This window comes from Labrus mixtus, chromosome 6 (genome assembly GCF_963584025.1).
Source record: "Labrus mixtus chromosome 6, fLabMix1.1, whole genome shotgun sequence".
NCBI classification, from domain to species: Eukaryota; Metazoa; Chordata; class Actinopteri; order Labriformes; family Labridae; genus Labrus; species Labrus mixtus.
In genome coordinates, this window is record NC_083617.1 from 1,172,636 (window position 1) to 1,185,374 (window position 12,739).

Sequence of the window (12,739 nt, forward strand, 5' to 3'; positions counted from 1 at the left end):
GAAGCGTAAAATCCTGCAGTTCCTCGAGTGTCCACTAGAGGCTGGCTGCAGAAACACAGGAAGTCACATACACACCCATTCAAAAACTAACGGGTAGTTTTGCTAGCAAGCTAGCTAGTTAGTTAGCATTCAACTATGCAAATTGTCCAAACTTGTATATAAATCAAAAGAGATGAGACAGAGAAACAAAACTCACATTTAACCCAAACATCAAACCAACACGCCTCAGATGACTTTCTCTTGTTTTGTGTTTTTCTTGCAGCATCGTATCTGCCTCCGTCCACGGATCAGAATGGAAACTTCTCGGAGAAGGTACTGAAAACCCTCAGAGCCTTCAGGGTGGCATCAGCGCACGGCCCAAAGCTGCTGCAATTACAGAATAAACTCTGTTTATGTTTCCCAGCTCGCTCGATCCGTCAGAGCGATGACTCTGCAGGATTTGAGTCTGTGTGTCCAGGATTTGACGAGCAGGATCTCTGGTATCTTTAGCGATCCCTGTGTGAGCTGAAACACAAACCCGGATTGGTTTTATTTTATAGCTAAATTGCTCACGTCCTGCATCTATTATCTTCATTGTTATCCAGCACTGCATCAACTAATCATTTATGCAGACTTACCTCTCACCAGAGCCTCACACTGGGACTCAAAATGAGACTAAATGTCTGAAGGATTATCTCCCTGGTTTGGATAAAATATGATCCAACAGGGTTTAATCTCTGTATGTGAACATAAATCGAAAAAGACAAGACAAACATTATTTTATCTAATCACTCCACAGTCAGGTTTTTAAGCCTCTTCTTACAGCACGCAGCTTCTTTCCATGAACACTATAAACAGAGAATCTGTGACTAATGCAAGGATCACATACACGCCTATGTTTACGTTCTCAGCTAAAGCTAACACGTCTTAGCGCTCCTTAAACATTTGTTTACAGTTAAACACTGTAATGCATGATCAGGCTGTAATATGCCAAAGCTGGGATATTAAGCACAGTCATACTTAGTGTTCATGACTCAGCGACGCAGACGATGATTAAGTGTGGAGGAGTTAAACCCTGTTTTGTCTTCTATCAAATATGTTTTCACATGTTGGTGTGATTCATCTCCGTGCATCATGCCACGCTGAGTTTGCAGATCCCAACACTTACTGGCTTAATGGATGGAGACAAAACAAACTCCACATATATATTTTTAAGCTGTATCACATCTCAACACGACGGGGGAGTTGTGAGTATACTTCCTGTTTGCAGAGTAAAAAGGAACTCATACATGTGTCTTTATTCTCGCTGCAGCAGCCGCAGCAGGCCAGTAGATACTCCGATACTGGTACTGAGATCTGGGAATTGTCCGATATTTAGTGCAATGAACATTTAATGAACATGTGATGATATTTTACTGGAGGGGAAACACTGGCTGCTGATATTTTACCAAGCAGGAAACTCCTGTGTTGAAAAGTGAAGCAAATGCGGATATGCAAAAAACATGCAGTTCCTCCAATGTCCACTTGGGGAAGGCTCTGAAAACCAAGGAATCCCCATTAGGCCCGCCCCGAGGCTAAGAGTTGTGCATAATTATGTGAGCATATGATTTGACTGACAGGTGGGCGCATTGTCCAGGAGGTTAAAGTTGACCTACTGTATTATTCTGCTGCTCGCCATAGTTCCCCGATATGAAACCAGCCCTCCCCTGGCAGCCCTGCAGCATTCTGACCCCCTCAGAAGGCTTCCAGCGAGCTGACCTATCAGAAGAGAGTGGGCGCACATGGGGAGGGGGGCCTTAAAGAGACAGCAGCTGAAATTAGGGGTTTTACTGATGCCAGAATCAGATAAATGAGATCATGTAAAGCTGCTCTGTAGGATTCACAGACTGACGACATGAAAACTGAACATGAGGAGAAGATGGGAGCTTTAAAGATCCGCCTCAGCTCCGCCTCTTTGCCCGTTTCTCAAGACTGAGTGGAGACAGCATTTCCAATATGGCGACTGTCATTGTTCAGCTTTAAGATGCATCTTCAGAAACTAAAGGATGACGACACTGAGCATCCATGTTTAACTCAGTCTATGAATTTAACCAGCTTTGAGTACCAGTACGTTTCTCCTCCAGCTCTGCCCTGTTGATATCTGTTGTGATCTCACATGATCAATGCTCTGAAACTGTGGATCTTTACGGGGCCGACTCTGGTATCAGAATCATTTTAACTCTCTTTGTATCGTCTGCTTCGTCGCAGGATGCCGACAAGCTGGGAGCCAAATCTCTGCGGGAGATGAACACAGAAGACGTCTGTCAGTGGTTCACCGGCGTCGGATTGCACAGATGTCTCCCTCTCATCAAAGGTGAAACAAACTCTTCTTCCTCCTGCAGCCCTGTGTTGTTACATCATCGCTCTGACGAATCCTTACAGCAGATTTAATCAGAGCACTTTTTATTAACATCAACACGTTTTTACTGTCAGAGGAAACGAGTTTAATGAGTCTAATGTTTTCAATGGGAGACGTTTCCAATCTGATAATCCTCACCGCAGATTAAATCAAAACTTCTTTATGAACGTCATTAAGTTTTTACTGTCAAAGGAAACATGCTAAATAAGTTCGCAATTAAATGAAAACCAGAACACATGACCTCGTTACTTTTACGATCAAAACCGCAATAAAAAGAGAAGTGAACTTATCTTTCTCATCAACATGCAACGGAAGTAACAAGTTATGGATTTGCACAGAAATGAGATCACAGAGAAGCAGTCATGACGAGTTGCTCGAGGTCCACAGGTGAGACAGGAAACATGCAAAAGAGGCATTATTCAGTTATTAAGGGTTAATGTCTCTTTGTAAACATGCAAACCAAGGAGCAATATGTTACTCTGACACCTAGTGTTTAAAATGGGTACTGCAGTTTAAATTCTAAACCCCTCCTCTCTAGAGTCCATGCTCACACAGGTCACCATGTGGTGGACTCTGAAGCTTCAGTGTTTATCCAGCTCTGCATGGGTCTGTAAACCTTTCTGTGTTCTAACCTCTCTCCATTTTTCAAAAGCATCTCCAATATTGATCCTAGTTTGAGCACGTTTCTGCTCGTGGAGCTTATTAGAAACATGCAGAGGCTTTTTAGGTCGGGTACAATCACTTCTATCTGAACCACTTCTCTTGCCCGCTTCCATCGCTGCAACACCTGTTGACCTGATAACTGCTCTCATATCTGACAAACTGAGGGGCGTCCAAAACGGCCGTGTGTGGGGGGGTCTTAAAAGTGCCTACCTTCTCTGGTCCAAACAAATCCAGAGCATTCAGGAGCAGAATCTAAAGTTAGAAGGAGGACATACTGGCTGCTGCATTGTTGTCAGAGAAGCCAGCACTTCAACATGTTTCCTTAATGATCAGATAGTAAGATACCTTTATCATCTCACTCTCTACACAGCTCACTGATTGGACCTTTAACTTGCAAATTGCATTCCGATCTTATAAGTTTGTGAAGAAGTTGTGGAGTTGTAATGACCGCCCCCCCCCCCCCCCCCCCCCATCTCTCTCTCTCTTTCAGAGGCTAAACTGTGTGGCGCAGACATTGCCTCAGTGGATGTGGACACTCTGGACATCCTCCATATCACCTCTCTGGAGGATAGAGAGCTGCTACTGTCGGCCATTTATAACGAGCTGCACCCGCCGAGCAGCATCAGCCAGAGACTCGACTCTCTGCTCGGTAACCTTCTCTCTCTTTAACATGACCAGTAACGTAAAACCAAACAGTTTAAAAATAAAACCTGTGTCTCCTCCCTGCAGAGTCTTTAGGTCCTGATAATGTCGAGGCTTTCACTGCCACATTGGTGTCAATGAGCAAGTCCAAGTCCTCTCCGCATGTGAGCTGTTTGAGCATGAATCGACGTTCTCTCAAGCTCAGGTAGAGTCTCTCAAATGCAACATCATAAAAAAATGAAAAAACAAAGGATTTATATTCATGTCTGCCTTTCTGCAACACAGGAACAACAACCAGAACTACACGGCACAGAGGAATTCCCAGCTCCTAGAGATCACTATTAATGGTGAGTAAGAAAAACAGCAGCTTGGTTATAGTGAAGCCTTTAGCTTCAGTATATGACCACAGAGCCTCAGTAACACTCTGTGGGTCTGTGTTGTTGTGCTGCAGCATCAGAGCGGATAGTTCTTCTCAGAACCCCGAAGGAGACTTCAGTTGGAAAAATCATGGATTCATGTATGAAAATGTTGGGAGTGACAGAAGATAAGAGCCTCTTCATACTGAAGGAAAAGCAAGGTAAACAATACTCAGCACATCATCATCACGATCATGGAATAAGACTCATTAACTCTTTACATGTGCTTCTGTTTCCAGATTCTTCAGACGAGCTTCCACTGGATCATCAGATCGGGAGTCTTCTGACATCCTCGTCAGAAAACAGACAGCTGGAGCTGCACTTGTGCAAAACGGTGACTTGATTTTGTCGACATTTACAAGTAAGGTACCATGTTATACCAGATATATATCAATTAACAAGATGTGCTTTCTATATCATAGGAGAAGTCAGCTACTGCTTCACAAGATCACCAGGAGGTCAGCAGCTCCAATGAGAACGGCAACATGAACAAAAACGTCCAAATGAACCAGCCGGCTAAAGAAGAGAGGATCAGGGAGCTGAACCAGCAGGTGGACTCACTGCAAAATGTCATCCTCCAGGTCAGTCCTGCTTCATTCACATGACTTTTTAATCCAGTAGATGTCACCCTTGAGTACCAGCATGAAACCAAAACAAACTGCTGTTTGGCCACGCCTCCTCCATACTGAAGCCTCCACTCTCCTCCACAGACACACCTCCAACCCCCCTCAAGTTCGCAGGGAGGACTTTAGCACAAGCGGCTGACAAAATTGTCCTTTTGCTGGATCTGCAATCACCTGTGTCCTGCATTGTTGTGTTAGCATGCTAATGTTAACGCTCTTTAGTTAGCTCGTAGCTTAAAACAGATGTTTCGGTCTGTCGTAGGTTCAGGAGCTCCATCACGGCCTGGTGGCGTTCTGCTCGGAGTTGAAGAGCATGGATGGAGACGTGAAAGTGGAGAGGCTTGGCTCTGCAGAGCTGAAGCAGAGGCTGGAGCTAGTTAAGGGCCGACTGATCGACAAGAAGCAGAGTCTGCAGACGCTGAGAGACGACATGAACAACTCTGCCACTCACAAGAAGAAGTAAGACTCTCTCTGTTAGTTATTGGGTTTATCACCCAGCCCAAACCTTTGGTACACCTTCTGTATACAGAGGACTAACATGAGAGCCAAGAAAAGCCTTTAAGTCCTACCTGCAGATCTCCAAACTGTCCAGCAGGGGTCTAGAGAAGGCTTATGCAGGTTGGCATTAAACAAACCACGGGATATTTAACTGAACTGAAATTCTAATATGAATCTCATATCTCTCATATGAACTTCACGTTCTCTGACTTGTGTATTTAGTCCATCTGCATGATCTCTACTGCCTTCTCTGGTCATTCAGACAGCTGGACGTTCGTCTCCTGGAGAAGATGAAGCTGAACTGTCAGGTGTTTAAGGAGGAGATCTCCATCGTTCATCTTACCCGACAGGTGGCTCACCTTCAAAACGCCCTGCAGGAAAGCATTGTTAAGGTACCGTTGACTGGTTAAGGATTGCTTTCATCTTCCATGCAGCATTGCAGAATTTATGACCAAATTGAAGGTCTGGAGCTCAGTCATGATTTGCATGTGAAACATAATCCTCTTTCAGACATGCACTGCACTCCTGAACATGTCCGGATGTAACCAGAGAGGCTGCATGTGAGAACAGAAACGTCCAAATTAGTTGAACCTGAACCTGAATGGACTTTATTCCAGCCCACTAGCAAGAAGAAGTAGACGTAATGTTCACAGTGAGATAGTAGAAATATAGCTTTGTTCTCTTTTTCTGCTTGACTGTATGTTACCTTTCAATCTTTCTGTGTTATAGCCAATCTGCCCAATAAGAGTCCTCGAAGGCTCAGGTAAAAAAAAAAAAGCCGTTTGAAAATCCTTTCCCATTTACAAAACTGTGCACATGGATTTGTAATCTGTGTCTACAGATTTGCAAAATGTGCACAGAGTTTTGTTATCTATGTGCACATTTTTGCAAGTTGTGGGCATGTTTTTGTAAACTGTGCGTATGGAGTAGCATTTTTTGTCTCAGATTCTGTGCACACAGATTGCTAATACGTTCCCACAGTTTGCAAATACGTGCGCACAGATTTTTAACTGGGAACGGATTTACCAATGGCTTTTAATTTTTTCTTCTGAGTACGGTACAAGTACTCAAACAGTGTTTGTGTTCACACTGACCAAATAAACCAGACTTTGGGGTCAAGTGTACTCGGATCCGGGCCCGGGTCCCTAGTGCCAAACCCCCCTCAGAGAAGCCTGTGAGCTTTGGGACACTAAATGCAAACTTCTGCTGAAGAAAAGAAAGAACAGACTCATATTTGGTGTTTTATGACAGTATAAACTATATCAGAACATGCACAAAGTGTTAAAAAGCTAAGTTAGAGGCTCTTCAGTAACGATCACCTGAATGATAAGCGGCTCTACTAAACCTGTGAAGTTCATGCATTAGGAATGACCTCGCTGTGGGAGAGGTGGTAACAGCTTCTGAATGTGTGAGGCCTTTATGTGACAACACTGTGTCCATCATGTTTGATCTTATTCACTTTTCCCCTGAGTGACAACACAAAGCTCCATTCAGTGATCTCTGTTTCATTAAGCTGTGCAGTTAGCCCCGCTGTGAGAGCCGCTACACAAGGCGGAGTGAATTCCTTTAGATGAACACGCACTTTTCTTTTTGAGAAAATGATGTTTAGAGCTGACATCCGAGAGCCTGTGACCATACCAACAATGGAATGTGTGTGACAAAAGCCACTGAGAGCACAGAGGAGAACTGGGCCAGCATGTGTAAAACTATCTGCATCTATCCCCCGGAGGAGCCCACTTCTTTTTTAATGTGGCTCTTTTATCCCGTTGGAGAAGCCCTAACGAGGTGCCATGAAAGGACACACGCGGCTCCCGCTTTGAAAGGTGCCCCGTGTCACGTTGCCGCCCCGGGGCCACGCTTTTTTAGGTGCTGAGTTTGTGGGAAAAGCAGCAGCACTAATGTTTATCATATGACCTAATCAGAGTTAACACACAGGTCAGAGCCGAGGAGCAGCCTGGGAACTGATGGAGCTGCTGCTCTAATAAGGAGCAGACCGCCCTGGATTTGGTCTCGTAGGCTGCCCCGCGTTTCAGACAATAAGGAAATATTTCATCATCGGCAGTCTAATCTCCAGGATCCATTGCAACCGGAGAGCATGAATAAAAGCAGCCGACAGGGAAGGAGGAAGAGAAACAGAGGGAGAAGAAAGGGAGGAAGGGAAGGACAACATGAGACGGAAATTATTTTACAAATGCACTTCAGCTTGGAACACTCAATAACCTAAACACTGACACCTAAACAGGGAGGAATGACTTTCCCCACCTTCTCGTCTCACATGCATTAAGGACCTGTGTCCACTAACAACCCAATCTTATTCATAAAGCATGTTTAAAATCAACAAAAGTTTTACAATGTGCTGATAAGAGGACATGATGCAATGTTAAGACAACAAGGAAAGGAAAAAAGGATTCAAAAAGGAAACATTCATGTCAAGCCGAAATCTGAGCTGCTACTGAAAAGGCTTTTAGGCTCGGCAGTGGTGGTTCTAGACTCCATTAGAACCCCGGGCAAAAGTTCATTGGGGGCCCCTCCAACCAGCGTACATCACCATCATGTCTGCCAGTGTGCACTCTGTTTCCTCTTCATTTTCTTTCATTGACAAACTTTGGTTTTCACAGAAATAAAGCATGTGACGCAGATGGGGCCGTCAGATGGGGCCCCCTTAGGGAGGTTACTGTCATTGCTGACTTTGCAGATATTGAGCGTCTGCTTAACTGTAACGTTTGTCAGCCCTAATGGGGCCAAGCGCCTCTGAGGCTCGGTCACCCCTGAGCTTCAACTCAGACCCTGGGACAGTCAGAAGCAGCTGGTCAGTGGGTCTGAGAGTCCTCGATCAAATATGTGGTTCTCTTATCTTAAAAATCAAACCAAAACACCCTAAAATCAACAGAAATGCACCGTGACAAATGAATCTTGACGTTTGTGTAACAGTGGGCTTCTGGAGAAATCCAGCCCCCAAAAGGTGCAATCAGGATCGATGGAGCTCTGAGAGAATCTGCCACCTCTCTCATGTACCCTTTATCTTATTCTGGAGTCAAAGCTGAGCTGATGAATCTCTCTTTGTTCTTGTATACTCGTGTTTTAATTGCCCACTAACAGTCCCCTGGATGTGTCTGCTGAGTACACAGGATATGTGCCCTGTCTTTGGCCCAGGTAGGGCGAGGATTTGATCCGATCTTTTGAACAAACAAGAAGAATATGAAGAGAAAATTCCCCGGCCTCTTGGCTCGCGTCCAACACTGAGGCGAGCTAAAAGGGAAAAAATCATGCGCATTAGGAGGTGCTTTTCAAGGGGCTTCAGCTGCGTTTCCGCGAATATATCCTGTCTGGCCCGCTCGTCTGAGGAGAGAGAGGCCTTAGATTTGACCCCTGACCCAGGGAAGGCGGCATCCATTGCTGCGAGGCATTCACATGGCGTTGAGGGGGGGAGACGGGGTGGAATGCCATGAGGCTGGATAAGGGAACTTTGGAATTCAGCGGTCAGACTCACAAGTTTTTACTGATCCCTGCAAGCTACTTGTGGTGTGATCTCCTCGAAAGCTAATCATTGCATCTTGGTGGTCTTCTGGCTTTGACGCAGCCCCAGCGTTATGTATCGATGACGCCCATGTTTGTCTTTATGTAATCTTTAAAGGTCCAATCAGTGAGCTGTGTAGAGAGTGAGATGATAAAGGTATCTTACTATCTGATCATTAAGGAAACATGTTGAAGTGCTGGCTTCTCTGACAACAATGCAGCAGCCAGTATGTCCTCCTTCTAACTTTAGATTCTGCTCCTGAATGCTCTGGATTTGTTTGGACCAGAGAAGGTAGGCGCCCCCACACGGCCGTTTTGGACGCCCCTCGGTTTTCCAGATATGAGAGCAGTTATCAGGTCAACAGGTGTTGCAGTGATGGAAGCGGGCAAGAGAAGTGGTTCAGATAGAAGTGATTGTACCCGACCTAAAAAGCCTCTGCATGTTTCTAATAAGCTCCACGAGCAGAAATCAATCAATGCATTAGATTCCTTAATTAACAATGGAAAAGCAGACTCAAAATGCCCAAAATGCTCAACTTAAAACCATTGTTGAGATCAGCAAACAGCTTCCTGTCAAGTCAAAACTTGGTGCTTGAACTTTTTGGTTTTTATATTAGATGAACCAACAATTTAAAACAAGCTAGTTTGTGAGAGGTAACAGGTGTTGGTAGCCTTGAAGAAGGCCAGGTTAGCTAAGGTTAATGCTAAGCTAAGCTAACTATCTCCTGACTGTATTCAACAGACACATGGGAAAGATGTTGTTATCTCCTCTTACCTCCAGAGAGAAAACAAAGTGTTTTGTATTCCTGACCCTCCTTATACTGCACACATACTACAGGTGAGATTATATTACACTGGGTGGGGGAGGGGTGACTTCCTTCGATATGGTATTTGTATACTTTGGATGCAATGCACATGAACACACTACCAATAAGCTATGTCTTAATGTCTGAAGGTTTCCATTGGCGCCGTCTCTGCCGTGCATTAATTCATGTATAAATGTGTTCTTGCTTTTTCTGTGTTCAGGAGAAAGCTCGGAAAAAGAGTTTGGCCATCAGCAGCCTGAGCCAGCTGGTGTCACCACAGTCTCCCGCCATGCTGCTGGTTGTGCAGGAGAACCAAAACCCCGACGGGCGCTACGGCTTCACGTGTTGCTACAGAGAGGGCAGCGGACTGGTCGTGGTCGAGGTGGACGACTCTCTCGTCTGTGTGGACGACAGGTAACACACCGATACAGCCAGAGCAATGTGTTTGGCTTAATGACAACGTTGTGGTAAGAGTTCACCAGAGGCCACCGTGTGAGATCACGCCACCCTTTTCTGTCATCACTCTATTTTTCTACGCTTGGTAGCTTCAGATATCGGCCCAAAACAAGCAAACGCTGGATTGGAAGCAGCGAGAGTGAAAATAAATGGATGAAAGAACTTCATATAATTAAGTAATTGCTGCGTTCAAACATGTACATACTTAGATACCCGGTGCTCTCAGACAGGATTCACACCACACACACACACACACACACACACACACACACACACACACACACACACACACACACACTTACAGTAGAGAGTGCAGCTGACATCACCCTTTGAGACCATCATGCCAAAGAAAGAGAAACGTCTACATGACAGTGCAGAGACAGAACCACAGAGGAGTCTTTGAGCCTCGCTGTGTGTGTTCGCTTGTCTGAACATGGATGCCAATGCTCTTTACAAAGCTAATGAGAGCTATTTCCCTGTCAGAGTTTATCCAGGTTGTCATAAATAAAGTCTAATCAAGGTCTTTTTTTTGCGCTCTGGGCAGACGTGATGTTTTCAGTATTCCATTATCTACGATTTGTGATTTATTTGATTCCATTTGTTGCTAGTTGAATAAAGATTAAAGAGGTTTTGCCTTTGCCGTGAAGCGATTCTTGCAACATTTTAGAGTTTGAGGGACTCAGGAGAGTCTGAGTTTGCATGAACCATAGACAGTCTAAAAAGAGCTGATGTCATAAATTGGTCTATGTACCTCCTTTTAAAGCCTCCATTTGGCGTTTTGGCTGCCGATTCTGTTGTTTGTTTCTTTTCCCTCAACCAGAAATCCCCTTTTTGGAGGAGAAGGTGGATCGTTACGCCTCCAGTGTCAGAACCCATCGGCTATTGTGTGACGACAATCTAGCCTTTGGGAGTGACAGCCAACTTTCCAGGGCTGTTTAGCAATTAAGGACATCTGGCTTTGACTTCCTTTACCATGAAACAGCATCGTTTACAGTCTAACTAGCAACCTGTAGAGCTAAACTGAATAGAGAGAGGCTGGGATATTAGCTCCCCTTTCAGGCAGATGTCTCTTTATAGAGATGTATTCAAGTTTAAAGTCAGAATGTGTGACATGTTTCACATAAATAAATGATAAAGTCTGTCCTGTGTAAATGTGTCTCTGAGTCATGACTGTCTACAATGAGGGAGAAGCTCGAGTCCCGCTGGCTGTGTTGTTGTCAGAGCCGTGTTTACATGGACGGGACGGCCGGCTCCTCCCCTTGTGTATAAAAGCTGTTTTAGTCAAGAACTAGAGAGAAGAAGAAGAACATACTCACTGATTATTTGGATGTTAGTAAGAGTTTTTAGATCACGCTCATTCTGTTTAAATTGACATGCAATGTGAAGCTACGAGCTAACTTAAGAGCGCTAACATTAGCATGCTAACACAACAATGTGAAGCTACGAGCTAACTAAAGAGCGCTAACATTAGCATGCTAACACAACAATGCAGCTCGAGACAAAGGCGATTTTTTTCCACTGCTTGCGCTTAGTGCTTAATTAATTATGGTGCGTTTGATAAGTTCTTAGTGCAAACGCCAGTGGAGATGGGCTGTAGGCGAGTAGAGGCTTCAGTATGGAGGAGGCGTGGCCAAACAGAAGTTTGTTTTGGTTTTATGCTGGTGCTCAACGACGACATCTACTGGATCAAAAAGTTGCACATTTTTCCTTTAAATTTAAACGTCCTGGGTGACTACTGATGGGAGTTTGAATGGCATTAAGGCTGATATGTAACGTCTCTCTTTGGCTCTCGCTGCATTCTCAGCTTAAACATTAGTGGACGATACTTGAACTAGAAATGAAAACCAAATTGTTCAAACACCAAAAAATCTTGTTTCTGCCTGCAGATTCTGCCGGTATATGCATTTCTGCCTCTCTCCTTTCTGCATAATTTATCTCATTGACATCAAAACTATTGGCTTGTTGTGTTAACCAGTGGAGTTGCCCTCTGCTGTCCAATGGAAGGACGGCAGGTTGACGCCATTTGGCCTCACTTTGGACAACACGAGGCTACGTCCACTTCTTATACAGTCTCTGACAACATTTCAGTTTTCTCTTTTTAACTTGTAATCAGATAAAACTGGTCTTTTTTCTCCAGACTGGTGGAGGTGAACGGTGTACCAGTGATCAACTCGAGTCAGGAAGAGCTGACCGACATCTTGCTGCAGGGACCCAGCGCCCAAATTGTTGTCCTCCGCCAGCCCCCACCCTCCGCCCCCTCCCATCAGCACCCTCTTCTTCTGCAGCACATAGTCCAACCGGATCCCATACCACTGATCTGGACGGAAAGGGATGTGAATGCAATGGAAACACCTCCACAACGGAAAATGGTGGCCATCTAATGCTAGTGTTGTAGATCTCAAGACCACTTTTTGAAGGTCTCGGTTTTGCCTCCAACAAGTTGATCTGGACTTGTCAGGTGATCGTGGCTTTAAATTATAAAGACATATTAATGACAAGAAGTTAAACAAGCAAACTTGATAATTTTAAGATGTTTTACATTGTGGTGCTTTAAAAACTAAAGTGCAGAGATTATGAACATGATGTCTTGGTCTTGTCTCGGTCCTAATCCCTAAATGTCTTGTACTTGTCTCTGTAGCCCCCTGCCTGGGTCTTGGTCCTGACTCGATCCCTAAATGTCTTGGTTCTTGTCTTAGTCCTGAGCGCTAAATGTCGTGGTCTTGTCTCGGTCTCGACCCCTTA

At 44.6% G+C, this 12,739-nt stretch overlaps 1 protein-coding gene across 1 annotated transcript in view; it reads left to right on the forward strand.

Moving 5' to 3' along the window:
• Window positions 1-12,431, forward strand: part of LOC132975105 (uncharacterized) — a 40,101-nt gene extending 27,670 nt beyond the window's left edge. Inside the window, exons 4-15 of the mRNA XM_061039414.1 lie at window positions 263-312; window positions 2,227-2,332; window positions 3,531-3,689; window positions 3,770-3,887; window positions 3,968-4,029; window positions 4,134-4,259; window positions 4,338-4,432; window positions 4,521-4,679; window positions 4,984-5,180; window positions 5,482-5,611; window positions 9,762-9,955; window positions 12,135-12,431. Coding sequence (XP_060895397.1) covers window positions 263-312; window positions 2,227-2,332; window positions 3,531-3,689; window positions 3,770-3,887; window positions 3,968-4,029; window positions 4,134-4,259; window positions 4,338-4,432; window positions 4,521-4,679; window positions 4,984-5,180; window positions 5,482-5,611; window positions 9,762-9,955; window positions 12,135-12,378 — 1,640 coding nt within the window. The 3' untranslated portion in view covers window positions 12,379-12,431. The remainder of the gene's footprint in view (window positions 1-262; window positions 313-2,226; window positions 2,333-3,530; window positions 3,690-3,769; window positions 3,888-3,967; window positions 4,030-4,133; window positions 4,260-4,337; window positions 4,433-4,520; window positions 4,680-4,983; window positions 5,181-5,481; window positions 5,612-9,761; window positions 9,956-12,134) is intronic.
• Window positions 12,432-12,739: the final 308 nt, after the last annotated feature.